The 15,018-nt window shown below is 43.1% G+C and overlaps 1 protein-coding gene across 1 annotated transcript in view; it reads right to left on the reverse strand.

The window, feature by feature from the left end:
• Nucleotides 1–15,018, reverse strand: part of UGT8 (UDP glycosyltransferase 8) — a 320,715-nt gene that overhangs the window by 19,282 nt on the left and 286,415 nt on the right. The window contains exon 5 of the mRNA XM_086962163.1: nucleotides 1,895–2,114. Within this exon, the coding sequence (XP_086818289.1) occupies nucleotides 1,895–2,114 (220 nt within the window). The remainder of the gene's footprint in view (nucleotides 1–1,894; nucleotides 2,115–15,018) is intronic.

A 15,018-nucleotide genomic window follows, 5' to 3' on the forward strand; every position in this document is an offset into this window, starting at 1 on the left:
AGGTACACATTAGAAAGTGTGTATACTTTAAGGCAGCATCAGAACAATAAGCGGTTCTCACCACCCCCTGTTTTGTAGAATTTTCTCCTGTACCGCATCAAACCCATTGTCATAGTTCGTTACTTTATTCTGAATAACTTTTTCGTTTTACCTACACCATATGGCATTCAGCATTATTTATGTCTGCACCGATTTATAAGTCTCAAACATAAACACATTTTCTTGGATTTTTCTCATACAAATGTGTGCGTCCCTACTCACCTTTATTAATAAAAAAAAAAGTTAATTAAAATACCTAAAATGCCACGATTGGATACAGTATTTTGTTCTAACTGTCTCAGAGGTGCAGCCATCCATTACTACCAACTGTGGTTTCATCCAACTACTTCTCTTTTAAGCCATTTTAGCAAGTAACCTTCTTTAAGCAGCCCTTTGAAGTGTGATAATAGTCCATTTTATATGTCTGACTCCGTAGAAAGAGGAAAAGTCGCCCAGTGCTGGCTGCAATGCCTTCCTGTGACATTTGACCCGGAGAAGTTGCGTTGGCCTTTATGTGAGAGCGTTTCACATTCCTGTGCTGGAGCTGACATGTAACATGTTTGCACATATGTTTGCAGCCCGGCTGCTAATAGTCTTTGGCCTGCAAGGTTATTGAAAATGCTAGCAGATCTTGTTTACGGTCATACTTTTCTCTCCCATATGGGCCTCAGTGATGTTTCTTGGGCTCTTAATGTGGTTCTGCCTCGTACCCTTCGTTTTCCCGGTTGGGCATCCGAAAGCGCCTTCCTCCTGTACAAGCGGATCCTGCTCATGCCTACTTTACACGCCGCGCAGTGACTTTAAATAAAATGCAGCACAATGTCATTGGCATGCGGCAGTTGTTTTTCCCACCGAGGGCTGTTGGGTCTAAAACTAAAAGTTTCGGGACTCTTGAAGGAGTCGCCGACAGAGCTATAACTGAAGCTGCCACCCAGCGTGGGACTGCGAACTTCCCGCCTCTCCTCCAGCAGCGCGTGCCTTTGTTTTGGCGCGAGGACAGAGTACCCGCAGGGCAAACTGGGACATGTAGTCTTTAAACATTAGTCAGACCCCCCAGGATATAGCGGCTTTTGTAAAAATGCCGCGCGATTTCTACAAAAGTGCCGATTTCGCGGGCACTTTTGTAAAAATCGCTGCATTTTTACAAAAGTGCCGATTTCGCCGCAAACCGCAAAATCGCGAAATCCTGGAGGGTCTGGTTACTACATTTTTACTGCTCAGAGTGGGAAATATAAACACTTCTCCATCTGGAAAATACTGAAAGCTGTTCTCTCAAGAGCCTGTCCTTAGGATTTTTAAATTGGCAACTTGTGGAATTGTGCAAGCTAGAACCATGGAATGCTATGAGGTCATCGAAGCTATGTGTTCTGTCAGTTGCTCCAGTACCCCTTTCATGGATGATGTACTCCCACTGAATAAACCACCACCAACTCCATTTCAACCTGCTTTGTGTCATCATTACACAACTGGAAGGAAAACACCGGCGGTCCCGAGCAGACCCGTCCATGTCCTCCTGCCTTCTCAGTGAATGTTCTGAGACATGCAGGAGCCCACCACCTGGGTCGTGAATAAACCACCAGTGTTTCGCAAGAACTGTATCACCTACAAAAACAGTAGAGATAGAAGCTGTCCTCTTATAAAGGACTTTACAAACGCATCTGTCCTGTACTGAAACAAAAAGAGGTTTTTGAAGAACACAGAATAAAGTGACATTTCAGTTTTACATATATCTTTTTTTATGTATGTACCTTCGAATAGTGGTCAAGTTGTTGCTGAATCCTGGTCACCATTATGACATTTTTTATTGTACAGCAGTCAAAATAAAAATAGATCGCGTGGCATTAGTGCACCTTACCTGGAATCACTGATGACCTTTGTTAGTGCTCCATAGAGGTCGTCTTCCGTCATCTGTTTCCACTGCAGTAAGATGCCCATGCCTTTGGCTTGCACTCGGGTCATGGTGTCATAGTGGTCTCCGAACAGAGGAATTCCCACAACTGGAACTCCGTGGTACATGGCTTCAAAAATGCTGTTCAAACCACCATGACTAAGAAATGCTTTAATGTTCGGGTGACCTGAAAAACATCAGTAAAGAACATGATGCACCAGGAAAGAGGCAACGTTTCTCAGTGTAAAGCGTGTATGTTAACTTGGTGCAGTGATAAAGGCCAGCGCAGAAAGAATTGAGGGGCATATTATCAAGGGATTTATCTCCTTTTTTTTGGCTTTAAAAGCCAAGAAAGCGGAGATAAAATGATCTCCCTATCAGCAACAGGGTGCTAATATGCAAATCGCATGTTAGCACCCTTTTTCTCTACGCTTCCCTTGCATCTCTAATGAGATGCAAAGGGGGGGGTTCCGGAGAAACATAATAGGAGAAATGTTGTTAAGCGACATTTCTCCTATTATCAAGGATTTCGCTAACCATGTTAGTGATTAAAAAAAGCAGCGCTAACCGCGGTTAGCACTGCTTTTTTTACACCTGGTATTTTCCTGACTTAGCCATGATATCTTATGGAAGGTGGATATCATGGCTAAGTTTGTGAGCCCCTATCATCAAGCTAACTCCAAACTTCGAGAGATTATCGTTGGTTTTCCAGCGATAATCTCTCAATTGGCATTTAGCGCAAGGATTTTTATCACCTCTGAGATAAACTTTGCTAATAGATAATAGCAAGTTATCTCTGCGATAATTTCTGGCGATGCTTAGCGTTAGAAACTTCGTTGCTAAGCATCGTTAGCGATAAATATCGCTAAACGTTGGTAATATGCTCCTGATATCCTTGTAGGCATGTGAACGACTATGCGGACATTTCTCTACAAAGCAACAGAGCTAAATGCGCCTAGTACCAGAAGGTAGTAATAAAGAGGCATATTACCAAGCAATAGCGATAACTATCGCTATTGCTTGGTTAGCGTGAAAAAATTATTGCCGAGCTGCGGCGATTTTTATCGCAGATAAACCTTGGTATTACCAAGGTTTATCGCAAATGCGATAAAAATCTTCCGCAATGCATGAATATCGCTGAAAAGTCAGCGATATTCATGCATTAGCGAGCTAATGCTCTTAGCCATGTTATCCACCTCCCATTGGATAACATGGCTAAGAACTGCTCAGGGCAGGTGTTAGCTTTTGGAGATATTCGCGCTTAGCATAATGGCATTTTAACAAGTGGTGTGCCCCATCACCCCTCGCCCAGGATGTATATTGAGGTTGACAATGGGAAAGAAAGAAAGAAAGAAAGAAAGAAAGAAAGAAAGAAAGAAAGAAAGAAAGAAAGAAAGAAAGAAAGAAAGAAAGAAAGAAAGAAAGAAAGAAAGAAAGAAAGAAAGAAATCAAGACTAGGAACGTGAAGGGAAGAGGACAAATGGGAAGAGATCGAAATGTAAAATAAAAACAGGCACGAAAAGGAAATCAGAATGAAGTAATACATATTGAATATCAGGAAGCAAAAAATAAGTAAGATTGAAATATAGTTTTAAAAAAGCGTAGACAAACACAAAAATTAGAAGGAAAGGAAAGATGGGGGAAACAGAGGGAATTAAACAAAGACTCAAAAAGAGCAAAATACAAAGATAGATTGAAAGGTCAAGAGGGAAAGAAAGAGGAGGGGGATAAAAGAAAGCATTGTGGAACAGAAATAGAAGTCAAAGTAGACATGAAGGCAGACAAGGAAGTGAAAATATGAATTGAGCTAGCACAGAAGGGAGAGACATGAAGTGGAGCTGCATATTCATTGGAGCCTGCTCTTCACACCCGCCCGGGAACAGACGTGATTCTGAACACAGGCACATATGCATTGAGACAAATGTGGCAACTCTTAGTGTTCATGCTTGGACATGCATCAAGTGGATCAGCTGAAATGAGCATTTAAAGTGTTGCAGTGGTAAGTCGTGACAGATACACAGCCTGTTGCACTATTTTAAATGTTTGCTTCCTAATAACTCCTGAGAGGGCTGAGGCAGATCTGTATGCCTTCACACTCAGCCTCCAGGCCAGCTCCAGTGTCTCAGGAGTAAACCTGGGGCCGCAATATAGATGCGTTGCATTTCCCTTCATTACGCCGGGCGCAACTTTTTGAAGGTGCACCCAGCGCAATGAAGGGTAGTGTGCCGTATTATAATGATTGCACTGGCCACAGGGCAGACGGGAACTCGCACTGCCCTGAGGGCACTGCATTCATGTGAAAATCAGAGCAGCTGCAAGTAGCAGCTCCATGTTTTCACAGTGCAGGCGACAACCCGCCTGCACAGTTAGAGGGGTTTAGAGCTCCCCTTGTTGGCAGGTGCAGTCAGCCAAGGTATGCGTCTGAAAGGAGATGTCTGGGGGGGGGGCCATAGGACCCCCTTCACCCCCCTGAGGTAGACTGCCCTCAGGAGGCGCATTAACAGTGCGCCTCCTTTTAAATGGCGCACTGTCAGTGCACTTCCTGACAGCTTCTTTGCCTCTGCGCCCCGTCTGTAATGCGACACGGGCTCAGAGCAAAGGCTCCCTCAGTTGTATGGGACACGCTCCTATGTAAATGAGGAAAATCCTCCTTGAAGAGAGTGCTGGCGCTGTATGTGCGCCAGTGCTTTCGGTATTACAGAAGGGGCCACACAAATCTCTGTGGCCCCTTCTGTAATGCCAAAGTGTCCCGGGGGTGCGCAAAGAGGAGCAAACACCCGTTGCGCACCCGGGCACGTTGCGTAATACGTCCCCTGGTTGTCAATGACCACGTCAACAGTATGATCAGAACATGACTGAAGTCCGCACTCTATGGGGCGTATTTAAAAAAAAGTGGCGGAGTGCGACGTTAGCATCCTTGGCTTAATGCCACGCTCACACACTTCTGAAATGCAGGGCTGCACCATATTAACAAGAATACGGTGCAGCCTTGCGTTTCCCCCTGCGCTGACACTAATTTAGCTGCCTAGCACCAACGCAGGCACCCTTGCACCATAGTGCAAGGGTGCCTGTGTTGAGAGGAATGATTGTTTATGTACAGGAAGGTGTCCCTTCCTGCACATAAACTATTTGAAATGGGGTTTTAAAAGTTCTATGTGTGCTGCAGCACACTTAGAAGTTGCAAAACTTGCTTTTTTTAATGATTTTTTTGTGTGAAGGAACGGACACCTTCCTGCACATAAACAATCAATGGCGTTTTGCTGTTTCTATGTATGCTGCGCAACGTAGCACACATGGAAACAGCAAAAACGAGGAGAAATAAACATTTCTACTTATTACGCCAGGGTAAGACCAGGTTTTCCCTGGTCTTAATTTTGGCGCTGCCCCATATTTACACCACTCTTGTAAATAGGGGGCAGTGTTGAAATCAATGGGTTTTGCGGTGGAACACCCATCACAACACCCATTGCGAGAAAGGGTGCCTTATTCACAAGGTGGCGTTAAGCCACGTTAAGTGGTTTAACATTGCATTGTGAATAAGGCGAAGCCCCTATCGCCACCACAACATCGAGAAAAGTGACGCTGTGGTGGCAAAAGGGCTTGTAAATATGCTCTTATATTTGCACTGGAGCTATGTGCAGGGAATCGAAGGAGACCACCCCCTGCATGCATAGTCTGCATTCCATAGAAAAAGGCCTTATGCTGTGTGACCAATGGCATGCGGACTGGATACAGGGTGGTGCTGGACTGAGGAGCCAAAAGCAGCTGTCGAGAAAATGATCAAGCCCGGCCACTCTCTTTGTCTTCTTTGTCTTCTCGCTCTCTCTCTATCTCTTTCCTTTTCATCCTTCCATTATCTTTCTCGCCTTCTCTCCTGCCTCTCTCTCTTTCCCACTCTCTGATCCCTTTCTCTCAGGCCGGACTGGGAACCGATGCAGGACCTGGCAAACTGCTTGGCCGACCCCCGTGGGGGAGGTGCAGCCGAGCTGTTTGCTAGGCTGGTTTTGGCTGAATTTGTTGCAGGATGGCGATATTGCTGGCCCGATAACAAAATCGGCCTCCCCAGGGGCCCAAATCAGCCCTCACTCTGGTGGCCGACCGGGGAAATGGCCGGTGCTACAGCCAGTCCGGCCAGCTTTCTCTCTACCTTCCCCTCCTATTCCATTCTCTGTCTCTTGAAGCGTTCCTGTGCCTGTTCCAATTAACCCCGGGAGCTGGGGATAGTGACACAGGTACCAGGAGGACCCTGACTTTGAAAACCAACTTTTCTCAGTTTGGGAGTCCTAAAGTTAGGAGTCCTAACTTTACTACTCCTAAACTGAGAAAAATCCTAACTTTAAAACTTTTGGTATTCACAGAAGGCATTTAGGAGTCCTAAAGGTAGGACTCCAAACTTCTGTGAATACCGAAATGAGTAAGTGTCTTCTGGTAGTAAGTTTAGGATTTTGTCTTAAGTTAGTTCTTGAATCGGGCACCTTGAGTAAAGTAATGCAGCGCAAATCACTACATTGCCTCACTCTGAACTAGGGAGGTATTCCAGGGCCTTTCGTGGGTGTTCCAATGCAGCCCCTATGGTTTTAGGCACATTCCCAGATTTACCAGTAATCCTGAAAATGCACCCAAATGACAAGCCTTCCCAGGAGAGGTATAACGAGGAGAAATATCTTAATTTCTCCTCGTTTCTTCCTCTTTTTCTTTTTGTGTGCTGCTTTCTGCAGCACACACAACTAGAGAAATCTAGAGCAATATGCCTCTCAGGATTTTTTGTGTGCAGGAAGGTGCCCCTTCCTGCACAAAAACAATCCTGCATGCAAAACAGGCACCCTCGCCCCATGGTGGAAGGGTGCCTGCGTTGGCGCTAGCCAGCCAAAACGGCGCCAGAGCAGGGGAAAGGGTAGGAATGTGCTGTACTATTTTAACTACAGCACATTCATGCCCTTTCCCTGTCACGCAGCACAGCAAGGTGACTTGCTGCACTTCACTGCCTGACAATGTCATAAATATGCCCCTCAGTTTGATAAATATTTTTTTGACTTAGAGGTCATTAAAGGCAATTCACGAAAACAATCATTTTCTATAAGCTAAGTAGTGCATTATGCTCCCATTTGAAAATATAATGCTGGGAAACAAGCCCACCGTTCTGGTCTTTGGCAGGCTGCCTACCCTGTGTGGAGCCAGCGAGCAGACATTTTACCCATTGCCAAGTGTTCTTTCAAAGAATGTATCGCCAAAGGCGGCTGCATCTCTTTTGATGGTTGCATTGGTTTTTTGCAGTGTGGCATTACTCCTGTTTGAAATCTTCATGGTTTAAAGAGTGAATAGTTATTAACTAATATTGGTTGCTGTTGAATTAAATGTGAACACCTGGTGCACAATGTTGTTTGGATATAATAGGGGGCATATTTATCATAGTGTTGCGTCGTCCTTGTGCCACACAAGGGGGTGCGAGGGCTACACAACACTAAAGTCAGATTTATCAAGCCACTCAGGGCCAATTGAATGGCCCTGCATGGCTTGATAAATCTGGAGGAACGCAAGGCAGCACAAATCACCTCCTTGCAATATTATGCTCCAGAGAGGCGTCCATGAGTGAAGTGTGGGTGTTCCCGTCTATCCACCAAGGGATTTTGCCGCATTCCCAGATTTACCATTAGTGGTAGACCTGGAAATGTGTCAAAATGCTACGCCTCCCCAGGTGAGGCAAAACAAGGAGAATTGCCTCTTTCTGAGTGTGATGCATTCTGCAGCACGCATTGCAAAAGGAAACTGCCTCAGAGAATTGTTTCTGTGAATGATGGTGTCCCTTCCTGCACAAAACAATCCTCCCTTGGTGCAAGGGTGCAAGCATTGATCCTTGGTAGCTAAAAGTGCACCAGTGCAAGGAAAGGATAGAAATGTGCCTTATGATGTTAAATACAGTGTATTTGTGCCCTTTCCCTTTCACAAAGCTCAGTCGAGCAAGGGGACTTGCTGCCTTGCGCTGCGTGAAAGATTAATAAATATGCCCTTAGGTTTCTAAAGTGAGGTCACAATAAATCCACTAACACCAAGAACTTAAATTAACCGTAAAAGTACCTTTCAATAACATTTAGTGAAGTGTGACCATATCAGCTTCTGTGTACGATTGTTGCACCGTACTGGGTTTAGGAAAGTATGTGCGTTGTTGGCCATACCTTGGGAAAGACAACCAGACACTGTCAATGTAACCAAGCTCCCCAGTCAGGTCATCAGACGGGCAGGTATCTGACTACAGTTCAACAGTCAGACCCTTCCAAATAGATGCCAGCTTATTTGCTTTGCCGACAACGATTAGATATGGACAATCTAAGCAAAACTTCCCAGTCAGGCACCAATTGACTGTAAACATGAAGAGATGCATTTTAGACTTATTCTTCTGCCACTAGAAGTATATATACAGTGTGGGCAATGCTAAATAGATCACATTTTGTAATGTATTTAGTTGATGGAGAGACAGAGACAAATTCATCTATGCATTCACAAATATCATAGGATAAATACATATACCACCTCTTGTGAAATGGATCATTGATGACCTCCATTCTATCCTATATTATGCAAGTTGTATTCCATTACCATCAATATCAATGACCTATACCCCCAAAGATCCCCAGATTTTATGACATTTTCTGCACCCCAGTACACCTTTTTTTACCACATATAACTCCTTCTCATTCATAGTAATACCATAGTTGTTCCCACCAGCAAGCTACATTGGGAGGTGAGAGGGGGAAGGTTTCGTTGCAATCCCTGGAAATGCACAGCCTGGCAATAACTGCAACAAATGCAAAACTTCTATGGGCCAGAAGTACAAACCTTTTTTGTGGTCACAAACTGTCCGAATCACATAATTTTGGTATGTATGAATTCCAAATTGCAATTCAGTAACACATTACCAAATTGCAATTTGGAATTGCAAATATACACCATTTCGGTATTTGGAAGGGGGCGTGTTAGGGGCGTATTTGGACGTCTCTTCCAATTATCAAATCAATGTTTTGTGGCTGAATTGAGGTCACAAAACGTTAATAATTTTTGTACACCTCAAAGAGGTTGATAACCGGTTCACAAATGGAAAGAGGTCAATATGGAACCCCTTCTCCTCTGACAAATGTGATTATTATTGTAATTGTATTTGTATTTACATAGCTCCTACTACCCCTGTTGAAGCATTGAAGCACTTTTTGACAAGTAGCATGCCAGTCCGGAACGCAAAGTGGATTAGTGGTGGATTAGTATAGGAAAATATAAGTTGTTAGTTCGAGCACTTTACATGCAAGTCTGTTAGTTGGATTGTGATAGAAATGGTGGTCTCTACTTGGCAGAGGTAGGTACCTTTGACCAAATAGGGACCCTTGCTTCTAAGTCAGGGAAAGGAGATTACACTCCTGGATAAGCCTGTTCACCCCTTTGGTAGCTTGGCACGAGCAGACAGGCTTATCTCAGAGGCAGTGTGTTAAGCATTTGTGAACACACACATGAATACAGTGTAAACACTGCAGATGGACACCACACAGGTTTTATAAAAATAAATATTCTTTATATAGACTTATCACAAGACCATGAATGAAAAAAATCCACAATACTCTAATGAATAATAATCGTTCAAGATGGTAGAAATAGTTTAAAAATAGGTTATTCACTTAAAAGCAGTCTTTAGCAACAGATAAACCCAACAGGAGTTATCACGACGTCAAGGTCTAAGAAATCCCAAAGTACGGCGCCAACCGCAAGGTGCGCGGCGTCGGGCCGGGAGTCAAAACAGACCCACAACAAACAGTACCTAGAAAAGCGAAAACAAAGACAGCTCACGATGTCAGGGAGGTGTGGTGTCGGCGCGTTGCGGCGTCGGTTCCTGGCTTCAGGGGAGGTGATGCGGCAATGTCCTAGATGCTGGCACAGGCAGGGGAGGCGTCAGCTCCTGAGCGGAGAAGAGGGGACGTCACGATGGTGCCGAAACCACAGTTCCGTATGATGTCACGATGTTGATGGATTCTTGACCACCCACGTCAACGACTGGCTTCGCGATGATGTCGGCTTTGGAGTCGATGCGGCACAGCAGCAGGCGTTCGGGCCTACGTCGTAAGTCAGAGCAGCGCTCTCAGCTATGGCAGGCTTACGATGTAATTCACTGGCGTTGATGTGGCACGTCGGCCGGTGTCGGGTCTACGTTGCAAGTCGGAGCAGGGCTCACGGCTTCTGTGCAAATGATGGCCACGCTCACCGGCGTCGGTGTTGCAGAATTCCTTCTGTAGCAGCTATAACAGCAAGTTCCAGATGAAGGCAAACAGAAGGGGTAAAGTCTGGTATCCCTGAGACTTCGGTCAGGAGGCAAGCTCAAATCAAGCCCTTGGAGTAATATTCTGCAAGATGATCAAAGTTCTTAAAAAGTTCCTTCTCCTTTCCTTGGCAATGAAGAGACCACTGCAGGCCAACCCAGCAAACAGCACACTGGTAGATGCTCAGTCCAAACTCCTGCTGCTTCCTTGGTTCTTCTCCTTGGCAAAGGTTTGTCTTGTTGTTCCAGAAGCGATCTAAAGTCTTGGGGTCTGGGTCCCCATATTATACGACTAAATCCTTTGTCTTCTGAAGGCAGAGGGGCCTGTACCTAGTCCAAACCAGTTCTGAGCAGTCCTGGAGCACTTTGTTTACAGTACTCCTTCTTTCCTTTGGCAGGGTGGGCCAGGGTCTTCAAGTACACCACAGGAGGTGGAGCCAGCATTGTGGAAGGCAGGCACAGTCCTATTCAGGCCACGGAGCTACTCCTACCACCCATCTACATGCAGATATGTCTATTCAGCCTTGTGCTGACTCACCTTTCTCCTGGAGCCACCCCAGCCCCTATCACTCACAAATCCAGACATATAATACACAACCTAGCAGAGGCAGGCTGGATGGTTAGGCAAAAAAATACCTACTTTCTAAAAGTGCTGTTTTCAAACACAGAATGTTAAACCAACTTCACTTAAAGATGTATTTTATCATTCTGAGTTCAGGCATACTAAATTCGAATTTCTACCATGTTCCTTGGGCCAGTTAGGATTATAAGATGTTATAATCAAACTTCCCATTCTGGCCTATGGGGACAGGTAGCCTTGCAATAGTGAAAATCAAAATAGGCTGTAATTCACTATCAGGTCATGCCACATACATCCGGGCATGACCTACCTTTTACATACAATGCACCTTGTCCTAGGGCCTACATTAGAGGTGACTAAAATGTAGAAAAGGGAAGGTTTAGGGACTGGCAAGTGTGTGCACTTGACAGGGCGACATGGCAGTACTAGACTGCACACTGGCTCTGCAATGGCAGGCCTGAGACACATTTTACAGGCTGCTTCTGTGGGTGGCACAACCATTGCAGCAAGCCCACCAGCAGCATTTGATTTATAGGCCCTGGGCACACATGGTGCACTATACCAGGGTCTGACAAGCAAACCAAATAAGCCAATCATGGAGTTACTAATTCCCTACAACAATTTACAATAGAGAGAGCATATGCACTTTAGCACTGATCAGCAGTGGTAAAGTGCCCAGAGTCATAAAACCAACAGAGTCAGAGAAAATACAGGAGGAAGGCAAAAAGTTCAGGGATGACCTTGCAAAAAGGGCCAAGTCCAACAAATTGAATAAGACAAAGGAGGAATAGAGGAGGGAAGAGTCTAGAAAGATTTTTTGGGGAGAGCATAGCAGAAAAATTAGGGTTGGTATGAGTCAAAGGAGGGATAGAGAAGTGAAGAGTCTAGAAAGGTTTATTTAGTAGTACAAGGAGGTTTGGGTTAGGTCAGAGAGTGGCAGTAGAGGATATATCGAAAGAGGTACAGGATCAGACAGAGAAGTGAATTGGAGAGAGTTGAAGGTTTGTTTTTGTTATCTACAGTAAAAGTAAAGTGATAAATATATAGATACAGAACTACATTGAAGGTATACATGTATAATGAAAACAATAAAGAGATATAAAGTTGTATTATAGAAAAAGTCCCATATGTACATGTATGGGTATGTAATGTTAAATCGGACCACTACCTGCCCTTAAAAAAGAAAGCCTGAATGTTTCATTTTAATTTTGAAACAGATGCATTTAAGAAAAATAATAGTTTTTTTGTAAAGCAGTCAAAGATATGGTGATCTGCTGACCCCAGCAGGCCATCATTCCTGTGATGGCCATCATTCCAAATGGGTCGCAAACTGCAACCTACTCTATTAATATTCATGAGGTAGGTCGATTTGCAACCCATTAGAAATTGATATTTAATATTTGTATGTTTTCTTACATTAGAAATTATGATTTCCTAATTGTGATTCAAATACAAATCGCACTTAGTAAATCACAATTCCTACTTTTTGTACATATGGCCCTATATCTCTTAGGTATACAAACATCTGTCCATGGTATAATACATCAACTAGTGAGCAGCATATCATAATTAAGTCGTATAATGCCGTTCATTTGGTTTCACGGCATCTAAATTGTGGAACGACTTGCCACTGTCGCTTAGATGCGTGGGAGACCTCCTTTCTTTTAAAAAACTTTTAAAAACTCATTTATTCCCCAGGTTAGGATAATCACTCTCTGATCCTTCTCTTGACTGTGCTTCAGGACCTGTTAGATCTCAGCGCCAGGATGCCCGTCGGGTGACAGCAAGCGCTTTATAAGTGTGTTATACATACATTATACATACAGTACGCTAGCAGACTTTAATAAAATATGTGAAGTGTGGTAGATACTAATCAAATTCTGTAATGTCTGGCAGGTGACATTTTGCACAGTTCAATCGAAAAGTATATGAATTGCTTTGAGAAGAGGAAGAATGATGAGTTCTATAGTTAAAAGTGAAGAACAGTGAAAGACTTTTTTTTAGAACAATACACATGAACACATTGCAATTTGGTTGTCACTGGCATTAAAATGGTTTGGTCTTTATGTTGCTTCCTTCTTTATGAAGTAGGCAGCCTGTCAACATTCGATTAATGCTAATTTTATTGTTATTGAAAGAGTACCAAAAACACAAATGATGGCTGTATGCCAGAATATCGTTATCTAAAAACTGGCTGACAGAAATATTGTGTCCTAATTATCATTTACAAAAATATTCCTTGCAGTGTCTATTTTCTATTATTAACACCAATGGGGTGATATTTTTCATATTATAGTTGGGATACCATATTGCAGTGTAACAATATTGTTGTTATGTTTTTCTGGTCTCGTACATCATTAACTTCCAGAAGTAACAAATGCTTACTCGGGTCCTATTTCAGAGCCTTTTTCTCAGGAAAATTGTTGTTAATTGTGCCCTGCAGTTCTTAAATATACTTTCCATAAAGACAAATATTCTATTGTATCTCATGCAGCTAGTAAAGACAAAATTATATTCATGAATGCCTTCAGAGTGTTCATCTCTGGATACTTGCTGCTTCTTCCATGTATACCAGCCCTGCATAGAGCCCTAAAGACTCGGAAGAAAATTTGATCGACTCTAGCATGGTGGCTTGTATGGTGCATCGAAGGGGAGCTATTAACCTAGTGTAGGTTCTCTATTTCTTTTAAATGAAATTAGTCTATCAGTGAAAATCTGACGCACTACCCCGTTTTGTATAACCCTCCTTTGGAGTTGCCGACAACGATTAGATATGGACAATCTAACCAAAACTTCCCAGTCAGGCACCAATTGACTGTAAACATGAAGAGATGCATTTTAGACTTATTCTTCTGCCACTAGAAGTATATATACAGTGTGGGCAATGCAAAATAGATCACATTTTGTAATGTATTTAGTTGATGGAGAGACAGAGACAAATTCATCTATGCATTCACAAATATCATAGGATAAATACATATACCACCTCTTGTGAAATGGATCATTGATGACCTCCATTCTATCCTATATTATGCAAGTTGTATTCCATTACCATCAATATCAATGACCTATACCCCCAAAGATCCCCAGATTTTATGACATTTTCTGCACCCCAGAACACCTTTTTTTACCACATATAACTCCTTCTCATTCATAGTAATACCATAGTTGTTCCCACCAGCAAGCTACATTGGGAGGTGAGAGGGAGAAGGTTTCGTTGCAATCCCTGGAAATGCACAGCCTGGCAATAACTGCAACAAATGCAAAACTACTATGGGCCAGAAGTACAAACCTTTTTTGTGGTCACAAACTGTCCGAATCACATAATTTTGGTATGTATGAATTCCAAATTGCAATTCAGTAACACATTACCAAATTGCAATTTGGAATTGCAAATATACACCATTTCGGTATTTGGAAGGGGCGTGTTAGGGGCGTATTTGGACGTCTCTTCCAAATATCGAATCAATGTTTTGTGGCTGAATTGAGGTCACAAAACGTTAATAATTTTTCTACACATCAAAGAAGGTGATAACCCGTTCACAAATGGGAAGAGGTCAATATGGGACCCCTTCTCCTCTGACAATTGTAATTATTATTGTAATTGTATTTGTATTTACATAGCTCCTACTACCCCTGTCAAAGCATTGAAGCACTTTTTTACAAGTAGCAGGCCAGTCCGGAACGCAAAGTGGATTAGTGGTGGATTAGTATAGGAAAATATAAGTTGTTAGTTTGAGCACTTTACATGTGAGTCTGTTAGTTGGATTGTGATAGAAATGGGGGTCTCTAGTTGGCAGAGGTAGGTGCCTTTGACCAAATAGGGACCCTTGCTTCTAAGTCAGGGAAAGCAGATTACACTCCTGGATAAGCCTGCTCACCCCTTTGGTAGCTTGGCACGAGCAGACAGGCTTATCTCAGAGGCAGTGTGTTAAGCATTTGTGAACACACACAGTAATACAGTGAAAACACTACAGATGGACACCACACAGCTTTTATAAAAATAATTATTCTTTATATAGACTTATCACAAGACCAAGAATGAAAAAAATTCACAATACTCTAATGAATAATAATCATTCAAGATGGTAGAAATAGTTCAAAAATAGGTTATTCACATAAAAGCAGTCTTTAGCAACAGATAAACCCAATGGGGAGTTATCATGACGTCAAGGTCTAAGAAATCCCAGGCGCAGGCAGGGGAGGTGTCAGTTC

Source organism: Lissotriton vulgaris, chromosome 3_1 (genome assembly GCF_964263255.1).
Source record: "Lissotriton vulgaris chromosome 3_1, aLisVul1.2, whole genome shotgun sequence".
Taxonomy (NCBI): Eukaryota; Metazoa; Chordata; class Amphibia; order Caudata; family Salamandridae; genus Lissotriton; species Lissotriton vulgaris.